This window comes from Apis laboriosa, unplaced genomic scaffold (genome assembly GCF_014066325.1).
Source record: "Apis laboriosa isolate Shangri-la unplaced genomic scaffold, ASM1406632v1 scaffold1321_cov151, whole genome shotgun sequence".
Classification (NCBI taxonomy): Eukaryota; Metazoa; Arthropoda; class Insecta; order Hymenoptera; family Apidae; genus Apis; species Apis laboriosa.
The window spans coordinates 1,849,897-1,864,488 of record NW_025221248.1 but is presented as its reverse complement, the minus strand read 5'-3'; the positions used below and the strand labels follow the sequence as shown (position 1 = coordinate 1,864,488).

General features: G+C 31.5%; 1 protein-coding gene and 1 pseudogene across 1 annotated transcript; both read left to right on the top strand.

Annotated features, from left to right (window-relative positions):
- Positions 1–5,692: 5,692 nt before the first annotated feature.
- LOC122720797 lies at positions 5,693–8,661 on the top strand (annotated as a pseudogene).
- On the top strand, positions 8,622–14,558 carry LOC122720732 (ionotropic receptor 25a). Its single transcript, XM_043947640.1, has 5 exons — positions 8,622–9,904; positions 10,334–11,472; positions 12,747–13,585; positions 13,702–14,031; positions 14,120–14,558. Exons 1-5 carry the CDS (start codon positions 9,778–9,780, stop codon positions 14,460–14,462), a joined length of 2,778 nt encoding a protein of 925 aa, XP_043803575.1. The 5' UTR covers positions 8,622–9,777; the 3' UTR covers positions 14,463–14,558.
- Positions 14,559–14,592: the final 34 nt, after the last annotated feature.

The following is a 14,592-nucleotide window of genomic DNA, read 5'->3' as shown; positions in this document are numbered from 1 at the left end:
CTTTTTTTGACAAAAATCTATTACAAAATATAAAGGAACTTCTTTTTGATCAAAGAAATATTGTTAAAGTCTTGTTATTTATGATTTAATATAGCTATCGATGCTAATTTATTAAGAATTATGGCATCTCGAAAACTTACAATCACCAACAATTGAGTTTCCGCAATTTTTAAGTCGTCAAAATTTGCAGATATATAGAAGTGAGTTACGTAAAAGAAAATGGTTATTTGAATGAATCGTGGCTGTTATTAATTTAAAAAAAAAGGTGTCATATTTGCATAGTGTCGAGTATATAATTTGAGTATAAATAGTTTTTTACTATCTTTAAATCAAATGTTTAAAATGCTCTGTTGTAAAAATGGATCTTCATATAATCTACGAGTATAATCCACTTACGAAAAAATTATTTATAAATTAAATGTGTCTCTCGCCATTAATAGTTAAGATAGCTTGCTATAGATGCCTCCACTCTATGCCACACTTAAAAGAAACTTAAAAGAAGAATATAAAAGTTAATTGTTTCGGAAACAAACGCATCTCTAAACATTCGTTCTTTTGAAAAATGTAGAAGGGAAAAAAATTCTCACGTTTTAATCATGATCAAAGAGATACGTGTCGGTGCTAATTTCCTAGAAATTACACCAAACGAAATTCTTTTAAACGCTGTGCTTTTTCATTTGTTTTATCAGTATTCTGACTCCCGGCAATTAAAGTTTACTTCGCGATCTCCCTCGTTTTTTTCCCCTCCCCATCCCCCTCCCTACACCTCTTTCACGATCCAATTTTCGTGGTTCGCCATGGTTTTTCGGGTTATTAATCGCGTCCACGGACAAACACGACGATATTTCGGGCCGAAAAAAAGGGATAGAGGAGGGAGGGAGAGGGGGAGAGCGGCCAGTCAAGCAACGGCTGATAAATTTATGTCGTTAAATCTGGCAAAGCTGAATTGGTCCGCCTTTGTTGCGGCCCGCTACCACCGGCAATAAATTCACAGATTTCGATATCGGTCCTGTTAAAAGGTTACCGACGAATTAATAACCGATCGATCTATATCGACCTGGCTTCAGGCTCGATGAGATTCGTAATTACATCGCGCGTCACCCCCTTGCCCCCTTATTTCTCTCGAGATTTAACGACCAATCGATCGGTCATACCTTCCCCCCTCCTCCGTCCCGATTTTCTCAATGAATTGGACGCGTGTTATTTTATTCCTGCCTATAAATCTTTTCGTTTTATGCGGCGTTTTATGCACGTGCGATTTCTCGGTCCATGTCCAACCATGGAAAACAGTTTCGAATAAAAATTTATCGATTTTCGTCGTACATGTGCGACGAGCGGCGATGATAAAAATTTCGAGAATAATCTCATGGCTGAAGAGAGAATCGAAATTGTATAATTCTTTTAACGCTACTTGAGCTATTAAGGCAAATTGAAAAGAATATGTTGCATTATATAGATATTTTGTTAATGTTATATTTATGAAAATGGAATGAATAATACTTATTATTCCAAGATTATTATTAGAATAACTTGTGTTGATGACAGTTGTTGTGTATTTTTAATTTTTAATTTGCAAAAAGAAATTATTATAGCATGTAGGATTATATATTCGGACAATTTAACAACGAAACAATCCATTTTAAATACATATAGATTAAAATAAAAAATATTTTTTTATCGTCGAAAAAGTATAAAATGACAATCATTTTTAAATAACGTTTTTAAATTAAAAAGAAATAGATAGTTCCCCATTAAAAATCTTTGTCTCACTGTTAAAACAATCTGCAATATTTTCAAAATTTTTATCATCGTCGCTCATTGTACATTGGACACCAATAAAACTTTCAAAAAACATTTCTATTTCAAGCTTTTTCTTCATATTTAAATTTAAAAGTGTATAATTATTTAACGAGACGCTCGCATTCTTCCAGATTTATCTACATCACTTAGATCCATCCATCACTTACATTACATTAATCACGTTACATTAATTACCCAAGACAACGAGGATCTGCTTAAATTACAAAATTTGTAACGTCGAGCATCGTGATTGCATCGATCGAGGTATGTACAATGTCAAGCGTTCACCAACGGGAGATTAACAACTACCTTAACTACAGTTTTGACGTTCAAAGACATCTTGGCAAGAAGGAAGTTTGCACAAGGTTGTTTCACTTCAGGTTCGGAAACAGATAGTCAAAGTCCACTTCTCGGGGACTTTGTCACTTGTAGTTGGTAAGTACGAAGGTGTACTTTGTAAATTAAATGTAACAATTTCAATCGTTTACAAGGATCATTCCAGTCACGTGCTTTCGTGTTGCAACATTGAGCATATCTTATTTATATTGTTTAATTACATCGCAGAAGCGTCGCGTGTAAGTAGAATAAGTTTGTCATTGATCAGACGCGCGCTAATGCTTCTATTAGATTATATATAAATCCATCCCCCTGTTTCTTTGAGATAATTTCTTTAACATACCGATAATTTTAGACTATAAGAAATATTTATACATATATTTTTTTATCAGATTATAGATTTCATTTCTATAATATCAAATATATTTGAATATAATTAATTAATATATAAATGATATAATGAAGTTTGTAAAATTATTATACAGATTTTTTAGTCACATATGGCAATAAGAAATATATTGGTTTATTTTAAAAAAACTTTCGTTTTATATTTTTATATTTTCTTATTTCAAATTATAATATATATCTAGTATTGTAAATAATTTAAAATAATGTGATATGATAATATAATTTATTTTTCTATTAAATTGAACCTTCATCATTATGATTCTCACTTCTATATATAAAGTTATTTTGTTCTGTGACTTTTTATCATTTTTGGAGAATATAAATGTTTATTATACTATAGTAAAGATCCATTTATTTTAGATATTTTATATTAAAAAATTCAAATATATTTATTTTGGTATTTTTAAGCAATTTTCATTAAGATAATTTTGTAATTTATGAAACAAGTAAATATTAAAGTCTGGTAAATATGATGGAATAATGATAAATGGGATATCCTGAACTAAATTCCAATAATTTTGTCACGACATTGAAGATGAATGTGGTCATATATTATCGTTGTAAAAAACATTTTCTATCCTAGATATGAATGATGCTTTCAATTGATCTAATTAAGCATAGTATTTTTTTGCTATTAATCATGCGAATAGGTGGTAAAAATTCATAACAAAATACTCCTATATAATTCCAGAAAGAACAAAAGTCTCTTCAATCGTCAACACAAATTAACATATATATACAAACTAATATTTTCAGAATTTTTTTCCCTACTTTCTTTCATTTCACCTGAAATATAATATTAATTATTTGATATTTCCTATATTTTTTGAAATATCATATCGCACATCAATATTATATTGATATAAGAAAAACATGTCAAAAACTATTTATTATAAATTATTTCCTCTGAAAATTCGTGAACGTTTCTACGTATTTTTTAAAAAACGTTTCAAAATATTCTTGATGAATATATTATTCAAAACCAACGTTTTTAACATTCGATAAATGATTGAATGTGATCGCAATAGCGTATAAAATTTTCATTAAGTTGCGGAAAGAATGAAACTGGCACTTTTGCCTTTATCTAAAATTAGATAAATCTTTATAAATCTTGTAAAGCGGTGGCCAACAGAAAAGGAGATAAAAATAAGAAATGAGCAGCGAAAACAGACCGATATATCGAACAGCAATCGTCCCATTATATATCATATACAATAGCAGCAGTGGAGTTCTTTTTACGGATATTGTATCGATCTTCTGAACAATATCGGATCATTGGTGGATTTTGATTACATCATCAGAGAATCGTACGACAAAAATTACGACAATTTAGACCCTAATATCGGATTTTGGAACGGTATGATCTACGAATTAATGAACAATATGTCGGACATCGCGATGGGGATGATATGGATGATATCTAGCAGAGGGTATCTATCAATTATATCGTAAAAAGAATATAAAATTTTCTTTTTTATATCCGTTCCATTTTATGACCTCTTTGAATAAAAACACGACGATCGAACTATCAATGGATATAAGAAAAACAGTATATATTTTATGTTTTATGTGTCTATATTTTATTGAACTGGTGGAAAAATTATGTCAATTTTTGATCCTGATAAGATAAAATATTTTGAAAAGCTGATACTCACGTTTGTACTTATAAAATAATATAAATTAATTTTAATAAAAGTATTTAGGATTTTTCTATAATATATTTGAGATAAAATATTAAATATTAAATATTAATGATTTAAAAAAGTGGATTGTTTCATTGATTTATTCCCTTCTTAGATTCGAATCAATATTTGCGTTTTATTATTATTGTTATGATAATTAAGTTTGTTAATTTTGCGATACGTTGATTTTAATATCTAAACAACGTAGAATTAGAATTCTCGTATTTTATGTGTTTTGGGGATTTTTAAGCCTTCGTGTTCTTTTACTACGTCATTAGCATAGTATGTCTATGGAAGGGGGAAAGAAGTTTCTTCCTGCGTGCGAGTGAAGCGGAGGTCACCACAGAAATTTCCGGAACATTCTGCGGTTTGATATTCCTTTTTTTTTTTTACGAGCAGTTACATAGTTAGTTCATACAAGTTGGGATATTCCGAGTTCATGGTAGGACCATTGTTATTGCGATATAATTTTAAAGAAATTGAAAATTGAATTAAAGATCACGTATCGTTTAAACATTAGCATTCAGAGAGAAAAAAATATTATATTCCATCTCTTAAAAATAACTTTTCTCTGAAAATCATAAAATAAATCAGAATGCATAGATCTTATTTAAATGAGATGATAACAATTATTGTGAAAGATCATTGTAATTTTTGTTTTGTTTAAATTTTAATGATTATTAAAAATTTTATCGACATAGATTAAAAGTTTGATTTGATCTATATTTCTATCTTTTTTCTTTTTTCTTTTTTTTTAATCATTCATAAATTTAAAAAATACGAATACAATTCTTTTAAAAGAACATTTTTTACATTCGAAATAATTATTATAAACGAGTGTGTCAGTAATTGTGTTTGTCAAATTTAATAATTTAATTTAATCAAATTTCGAGATAGAAAAATATATCACTTAAAGGTGAATGATAAATATTTATTAATATACATAAATTATCTGCAAAAAAAATACTTACCAGTAATTTTATATAAAATTCGAAACTATACTATAGCAAAGCATAATTGAGAATCGATTTTAAGAGATTAAAAACTACAAAAATAGTGAGTTGAGGCTTATTTATGAAATCATATACAATTTAAATTAAATTCACTTTTAAGTTCACTTTAACTTCATTTAACAGAAATTTAAATTGCTTATAATATAACGAATAAGCCTCGACTTCATTTCTGGCCAATTTTTATATTTATGTCTTTCAGAATTGGCCCTCTCATGAATATATAATTAACATCCTATACATATACATGGATACATTATAATAAATTGATTTATTTTTGCGCTCAAAAAACTCGCCAACTCGATACCCCTTATTTTAATACGAAAACTAATTAAATTCGAATCGCATTATATCATTATAGTCGCGGAAATCAATGATTAAACCCTCCCTCGATCATCGATCGAATCGGTTCGAAAAAGGTTAATAGAATAATGGGGGGAAAATAATATTCAGGTGATGGAGTTGCCGAAGAAGCAAGAATCGACCGGTTTCACGATAATGATGCTAAAGAAAAAGGAGAAGATCTCGTGTCTCAAGTTGCTAACGATCCTGGATATCGATCTGGATAATGTTCGCGCACATTTTCCTCTGGACGATATTTCCATTATATATTCTCGAGAGGTACTCGCCCTTTAGCTAGCGGAACAATCGGGCAAAGTATCGGAACGATCAATTCAGCTCGTTGAAGGATTTCATCTGGTTCACATTCACCTCCATGTTCCAAGGAAAAGGGGGATATCCCGAAACATTTGTCGGGCAAATTGGTGATAGCATCCTGTTGGATGTTCGGTTTCGTAATCGTCACTGCTCACACGGCCAATCTGGCGGCCGATAGATAGGTTAAAAAGAAACATCGAATCCTTCTGAAGAAAGCAGAACAAAGTTCAATATTTCATCATGGCTAATTCCTCCACGTTCAAATACTTTTTCACGTATGAAAGAAATCGGAGGATTCGTTTTATCGGTAAGTTTTTAACGTTCGTTTTTAAGAAATGTATCTATAACATGAAGTTATATTAGAACTCATAGAGAAAAGATATTCTTTTTTAAATATTATTTGTTTAATTTATAAGCTTCCAAATATATCTATATACTTTTTTGAGTTATGCTGATTTTAAAATATTGCATCATCCGTGAATATAAAATAAAACATGATTATCTTAAGAAGAATATTGATTAATATAATCCATAAGAGAAAGTTTTAAATATTAAAAATTACAAAAACTACAAAAATGTGAGTTGAGGCTTGTTTATGAAATTATATACAATTTAAATTAAATGTATTAGGTTGACTTTAATTTCATTTAATAGAAATTTACTATTTCTTAACTCTTTTTAATCACGTAGTTTCCTAATTGTCCTTTGAAAAATGTTATTTTTTTTATATTTTCGCATTCGATTTGCATTAATTTATAAAATTAAATAATATCTAATATAATTATAACAATATAATATTCTTATGATTTTTACAATTATAATATATAATACATAATCCTGTTCTGTTATTTATCTCTTATGCACAATATTTTACACGTATCAATAGGATATTTAAAATTTAAATGTGTAAAATTCTTTACGTAGAAAAAAAGAGAAATAATTCTCGATTTTTCTACGAATCCTAGAAACCCTCCCTTAGAAAATCTACGAGCAATCTACGAGTCGATTCTTTTACAGAAATAAAACTGAAGGAAAATTGTAAAGATAAGTGAAAAATTGTTCGCCAAGAAGTGGAAACGAATGGCGTTAAATGAGGATACAGCGGAATGGAAGAGATCCGATTACGTCGTGTGAGATTATCCGTTGGAGGACAAATTTCGCGATGATGGATGTATGAATTTCTTCCAAAGAGAGAGAACAAGCGGAAAGTGAATCGCACTTACGAGTTCGCTTTTATCGCGGAAGCTACGATCATAAAATATCTGACGGATTGCGATTTCGAACAGTTTGGGGAGAAATTTCGCCAAGAAATCGTTCGCTTTTGCGGTTCCAACAAGCGGTTCTCCATTGAAGAGGAAGCTCGACGATGCGTAAGTTCGATTCCATCCAATATAATTTTACTGCAATCGAATGATCTGGTAATCGTAAATTTTCATTTTACAGTTCTAAGAATAGAAATATATGTACAGGCGAAGCTTCGTAACTTGAATCTCATCAGAATGCTGGAACGAAGAGTGGAGAGAAAATTTAAGGGATGATTCTAGAGATTAAAATAAATAGCAAAATGTAGCGTTGAAGTTTATTTTTCAGGTTATAAGCAATTTAATTTTTCATCAGTTGAAGGGAAATGGAGAGAAAGCGTGGCGGAGATAATGCCACTTCACTCTCACCACTGTCTCATTTCATCTAGATGTTTTAAATTGCTTATAACTTGCAAAAATAAACTTTAAACGGATATTTTTTTCTTCTTTTTATAGAACTTTTGTATTTTCTTTGATCTTTAAAATTATTTTTCAAAATTTTTTCGATCCGAATATCTTATGTTATTGTTATACAGGATAATAGGTAATCAAACTTTGGTGGTATTCTATTGTTAAGAATGAAAATATAATATAAATATTTCTTTTTATGATGCAAATATTTTCAATTATGAATTTTTATAGGAATTTAAAATTTAAAGAACTTAAACTTGTTTAATGAAATTGCTAAAAATATAGTTTTCTTCTACAATATATGGAAGATTCGTTTCGAGCCTCCCCATATAATGAAAATGTTTATTATTCAATTGTACAATTAAAAAGAAGAATATTAGAAATTATTATTTGAAGTAAATCTGACAAAAATTAATCGAGTTTTGTTAATTCTAATCAATCTTCAAAAATTTGTAACACCTCGAATCTTTTGAAGAGTGAATTCATCATTATAAAAAATATTTACTTAATCTTTCTTCTTTTGAGCGTTTATAATTGAAAAGATATCAATCCTTGTACAAAATCTTTGTCAAATTTTTTATTTAATTATTTTATTAAATCTCTTTTGCTCAAAAACTTCGATGAAATCAAATTTCCAAGATTCTTATTTCTTCTATCGAGATTCAAGTTACCAAAATTCGATTATAATCTTAAATAAGAATTGGAATGGTTGTCATTAATTTGATCAATGTTTAATTAAAAGATTATTTGGTTGACAATTGAAGGGAGATTAAGTGTTCTGAAGAAAAAATGGTGGGAAGAAAATCCTTTGAAAGCAAATTGTTCCTCTCCCTCCTTGATTTTAAAGAAGATTTTAAGAAAGATTTTAACGCAGGCTTCGATTTCGACAATTTGACTGGTGTATTCCTGATAATCTTCATGGTATATATTTGGTATATATTTCTCTTTGCACCGATACTTGTTCTTCAATATTGCTGATACTGCTATCGATTGAATCGAAGAATAAAAAAAGTACTTTTCATGAAAACAGGATTGAGTTTTCGTAAAATTAAATAAGAATACGAATAAAACATTTAAAAGAAGAAAAAAAAAGGAAGATATTCCTGTTTCGATAACGAGATGTATTTTCAGACTTTTCATTTTTTGCATACATATGCGAATATAAACAAGTATTTTTAAAACAATGTAAATACACGGAAAATACAAAGGGAAAATGTAAATGTTAATTAAAATAAAATCATTCTTTTCTTTTTTTTTTTTTTTGATTTCCAATTCGCTCATCGATTTCACGTATCTCGTTGTAACAGGAATAAGGAATAAATTCCATGATTCTCCATTAATTAATACGCTGACTATTTCTTCTTATCAATCGAAATATTAATCGAATAAAATAATTAAAAAGAAGATGTGTACATAAAAACTAAAAAAAGAAAAACTAAAATTCGAAAGTCAAAACTGTTTTCAGAAATGATTTTCAGAAAAGAAGAAAAAAATCGTTTCCATATAAAGATATCCATTCCGTATCCGTGATCACGATTGCAAGTCACGAAGATATCGATATCGCGTTAAAATAAAACTTACAACAGTCACGTGTACATGTGACAAAGGAAAGCTAACGATCGGCCGGTCAATTATGAGATAACACGAGTTTATGACACGCGATGCGCGACATGCAAATTCTTCCCGATGGCTCGCCAGTTGTACGCCATGTCGATTACTTTCCTCCGTTGTGAGAGATGATCGAGAATTTTGACGAAAAAAGAAAAAAAAGTAACGAAATAGGGAAAAAGAAAAAAAAGGAAAAAAGAGACAAACTGCGTTGATACGAGGAATTGATTAGGTCATCCCCGCGGCAACCAATGGACAAACACAAATGAAACAGAGAGAAAGCTGGCTTTCGGTTTCGAGACCGCCCTCAGTCGCTTGACTAATTTCCGCACGCGATATCCTGACCTCGAGACGCATCGAGTACACGATCGAAACCTAGCTAGAGCACCGACTAATTACTTATCGTGAGAAGATTAGCTGCTAATTTCGACGTTTCTCTCTTTCTTCCTATCGATTAAGAAAAATCGTTTCGTGGAAGGAGCGTTGGTGGAGAAGCTGAAGTGAGGGAGAAAAAAAGGAGGAATACGAATTATGTTATAGAATCGAAGTGAAAAATCGTTCGAAATGAGATTCGTGGAACTTACAATTGCGACGTGTTGGTTCCTTGGATTATGCGGGAAATCTGCAATTTACGGGCAAAGGACTGTCGCGAGCAATCGTGAACCGGCGAAAACTAGACCTGTTAATATATGTAAGTGAGTAAATGTCGTTTGATTTTTAATCTCTCTGCTTTTACATCAAATTTTTTGAAGAAGTGGAAACAATGGAATATAATAAATAGAATGTCGATTATGAGAATTCATCAAGAGACAAATTCATTCAAATTAATGAATAGACAATAAAAATTAAATAATTTAGGAAAGAAATGTTTTTATTTATTAAAAACAAATATGAATGTTGATTATATAAAAAACTATATCTAATAAATTCTTCTCAATGATATGATTATGAATTACTAGATAATTAATAAATGAAATCTTTCTATTAACTCAGAGATGAAATGAAACAATTTTTAGATACCTTTAACGCATGGCTAAATTCGGATCATCATTTGAAGAAAAAGAAATTCGAATAATCGGTTAACTGTTCTAATCTTCCTTTTCATTATTTTCCTTCCCAGTCATTATCAACGACGAGACGAATAAAGTAGCTAACCTGAGCATAATAACCGCCTTGGAAACAATCAAAGAAAATTACCCTAATCAGCTGGGCAATGTGTGGAGCGTGCAGGTGAACGAATCTGACATAAACAACACCCTCGATCGCGTCTGCAATAATTGGGATTCCGCCGTGGAAAAAGGAGGCGCCAAAGTGCCAGATTTGGTGATAGACACAACGACAGCTGGCTTAGGCGCCAAGATATCTAACTCGTTCACAGCTGCCTTAGGAATTCCCACATTGTCCGCGCAATACGGCCAAGTAGGGGATCTTCAATACTGGAGGAAACTGAACACAGATCAGCAAAATTACCTGATTCAAGTGATGCCTCCGACAGATTTGATACCGGAGGTAATCAGACAATTGTCCATCCAACTGAACATCACCAACGCTGCCATTCTTTACGATTACAATTTCGTGATGGATCATAAATATAAAAGCCTGTTGTTAAACGTACCGACCCGGCACGTGATCAACGAAACATCCCAACAAATAATAGAAATGAAAAGACAATTGCTTCGTTTACGGGACTTGGATATAGTTAATTACTTTATTCTGGGCAACGAGAATACGATTAACATAGCTCTCGAAGCTGCGGACGCATTGAATTTCACCGATAAGAAGTACGGTTGGTTCTTATTAACGCCCGATATTAACATTTGGCCGAGATGCGAATGCAGAGATATAAGCGTCCTCTTTATGAAGCCAGAATTCGATGGGAAAAACAACTCGGCCGTGGAACTTTCGTTGCCGAAACCGATTTTATTATCTGCATTCTATTATGATATAATTCGATTGGCCGTTCTCGCGATGAAATCGGCCTTGGACGATGGGGAATGGCCTGTGGAGCCGAGGCACATCACCTGTGACGAGTACAATAATACGAACACGCCCGAGAGGAAGTTGAATTTTTTCGGCAAATTAAAAGAAGCTTATAAAAATATAACGCCAACATACGCGGGTATTAAATGGGGATCGAGGAACGGAGAGCACCAAGCTAAATTCGTGATGTCTGTCCACTTGGTGGGCATAAAGGATGGAGTTGTTTCGAATACTATCGACAGTGGATCTTGGAACGCAAGCATTTCTTCACCATTACAGGTAAATTATAGAATCTATTATATCGAAAATATTTGATTAATATTTGATTTTTACGATGAATGATTATGATTCTTTTTTCAACATCTACCATCTTTCTTTTCTCATCTGTAGATTCTCTAATTTTTCTAATCTCTTTTTAAGTTTTGACTTTCGTGCACCTCGAAATGATTTTAATCATCGTTTAAAAAAATCGAGTAAAAATTTTTTTGAATATATATAAAAAATATTATATTTCCATTGTTATTTCTTAATAAAAAAAAAAAAAAAATAACATCAAATATGTGTGCATTATTGATAAAATGAATTATAAATTAGTTATTGAATAGAATTTTCCTGAGATTATTGATAAGAATCGGAACAAACATCATTCATATTTAATTTTTAGAAGATAGTATATAAAGTTCCTTACACGTTTAATTAAGCGAGAAAAATTGATAAAAGTATTTTATATAAAAATTTGATAAAGTGTATGCGACATTTTTAAAAGAAATTAGGTTGATCTATTGATTAGAAAAAAAAAAAAAAACAATTATGGTTTGTTTAAGTCACGCGAAGATGAGGTTCTATTCGATAATCGAGTATCAGGTTTATTATGATAATCGTACTTCCGGGTTAATCGGTACCAATTACGAAGCATCGTTACGATTAAATGAAAATTAATGCACCATTACCATCTCATAAAGTAATAATTATTTCTAGTAATAATTTCTAATTCTCATTTTTCAGTGAAACGAAGAACTTAAGCCAGACTTTCATTAGGGGTGTATTAAATAATAAATATTTTCAATGAAATTTTCATATTTTTTTAAATTAACCATTGCGAACTTTAATTCCTTAGTTTTGAAAAATTTAATTCCTTAGTTCCATTATTCATCGCGATATTTATACCCCTTGACACATTTATTTACAGTTATTGCTGATAGCAGTGTTCGCTAATGGAAATAGCGCATGCAACTATATTTATTTATTCAACATGTAATGCGAAACCCTTCAACTACGTAATTGTGTCTTGACACTCGCGAGTTTCGTATCGAATACTTATTCTTGTCCCGAGATATCATCACTTGCCTTTATATAGATATAATTTTACGTTTTAACGAAGTCTTAATATCACGAAAAAAAGATATTTTTACACTCCAATCATTTCAAATATCAAAAAAAAAAAAAAAAAAAGAAAAAAAAAAGAAACTCTCACGATACAAATTTTTACATATAAATATACATTAATCTCTCTCAATCAATCCAGTCTATCTAAACTGGTGTTTTATGTAAAGTTAACAAACAACGACGTAATGAATACCACAGCGGTGAAAAGCTATCGAGTGGTCACTGTAATTCATCCGCCATTTGTAATGTACAACGAGGAGAAGAACGAGTATTATGGTTTTTGCATCGATCTTCTCAACGAGATTAAGAAAACGGTAGGCTTTCAGTACGAAATACGAGAAACAGATGATAAGAAATATGGGAGTCTAAATTTAGACGGAAGTTGGAACGGAATGATGAGGGAATTGATCGAGAAACGAGCTGACATCGCGTTGGGTTCTCTCTGGGTCACAGCGGAGAGAGAAAGGGTGGTGGATTTCACAGTGCCTTACTACGATCTCGTCGGCCTCTCTATCATGATGCTGAAAACGAAGACCACCACCTCTTTATTTAAATTCCTCACGGTATTGGAGAACGAGGTCTGGTTCTGCATCTTGGCCGCCTATCTCTTCACCAGTGTCTTGTTGTGGATCTTCGATCGTTGGTCACCATATAGCTACCAGAATAATCGGGAGAAATACAAGAATGACGATGAAAAGAGGGAGTTCAACTTGAGGGAGTGTTTCTGGTTCTGCATGACTTCTTTGACCCCACAAGGCGGTGGAGAAGCTCCGAAAAATCTTTCCGGTCGACTGGTCGCCGCCACTTGGTGGTTGTTTGGTTTCATAATCATCGCCTCTTATACGGCAAATTTAGCGGCGTTTTTGACAGTATCCAGATTGGAAATTCCGATCGAAACGTTAGAGGATCTTAGCAAACAGTATAAGATTCAATATGCACCGGTCATAAATTCCTCGGCTTATATTTATTTCAAGAGAATGGCTAATATAGAGTGGAAATTCTACGAGTAAGTAAACGAAGAGGTTAGAATAATTTTCAAGATCGAAACCTTCGTTCGAAAAAAAAAAGAAGGTAAAGGGATAGCGAGATAACGATCATGTTATATCTTATCTACTATTTTAGAATTTGGAAGGAGATGAGCCTTAACGACAGTTTGTCAGACGTGGAGAGAGCCAATTTGGCAGTGTGGGATTATCCTGTCAGTGACAAGTACACAAAAATGTTGCAAGCCATGGAGGAGGCAGGATTTCCGGCCTCGACGGAAGAAGCACTTCGACGAGTTCGACGTCTCGATTCCAATAACGAATTTGCTTATATAGAAGATTCAACAACTATTAAGTATCTTACCATGACGAATTGTGATCTGATTCAAGTAGGAGAAGATTTTTCGAGGAAGCCTTACGCGATTGCTGTTCAACGAGGATCGCCTTTGAAAGATCAATTTAATAACGCGTAAGTTATTATCTCTATTCTTTTCTATCTATTTTAAAGTAAAATTAATCGATTTTCTTTTTAATATCACTTTTCTTTTCTAACGCAGAATCTTGATACTATTAAACAAGAGGAAATTAGAAAAATTAAAAGATAAATGGTGGAAGAAGAATCCGAGCAAAAAAGATTGCGACGCAGAAAACAGTCAAAGTGACGGTATAAGTATTCATAATATCGGAGGAGTGTTTGTAGTCATATTTCTAGGTATCATTTTTGCTTGTTTCACTTTGGCATTTGAGTACTGGTATTATAGACACCGTACGAAGATCACGAAAATCGATCGAAACAATACGATGAAAAATAAAATCACACAAGTAAAACCACTCAGATTTAATTTACAACCGGCGCCTACGCATGCTTTTCAAAATGCCCAATTCAGACCAAGATTTTGAATGTGTTCGTGACAAAAAAGAAAATAAAATATTGACAAATAAATTATTCTATATTGTAGATATATTATACTTCGATTTTAATATTTATTGCTGTTTAATGTTCGATAAAAAAAAAGAAAATATATATATA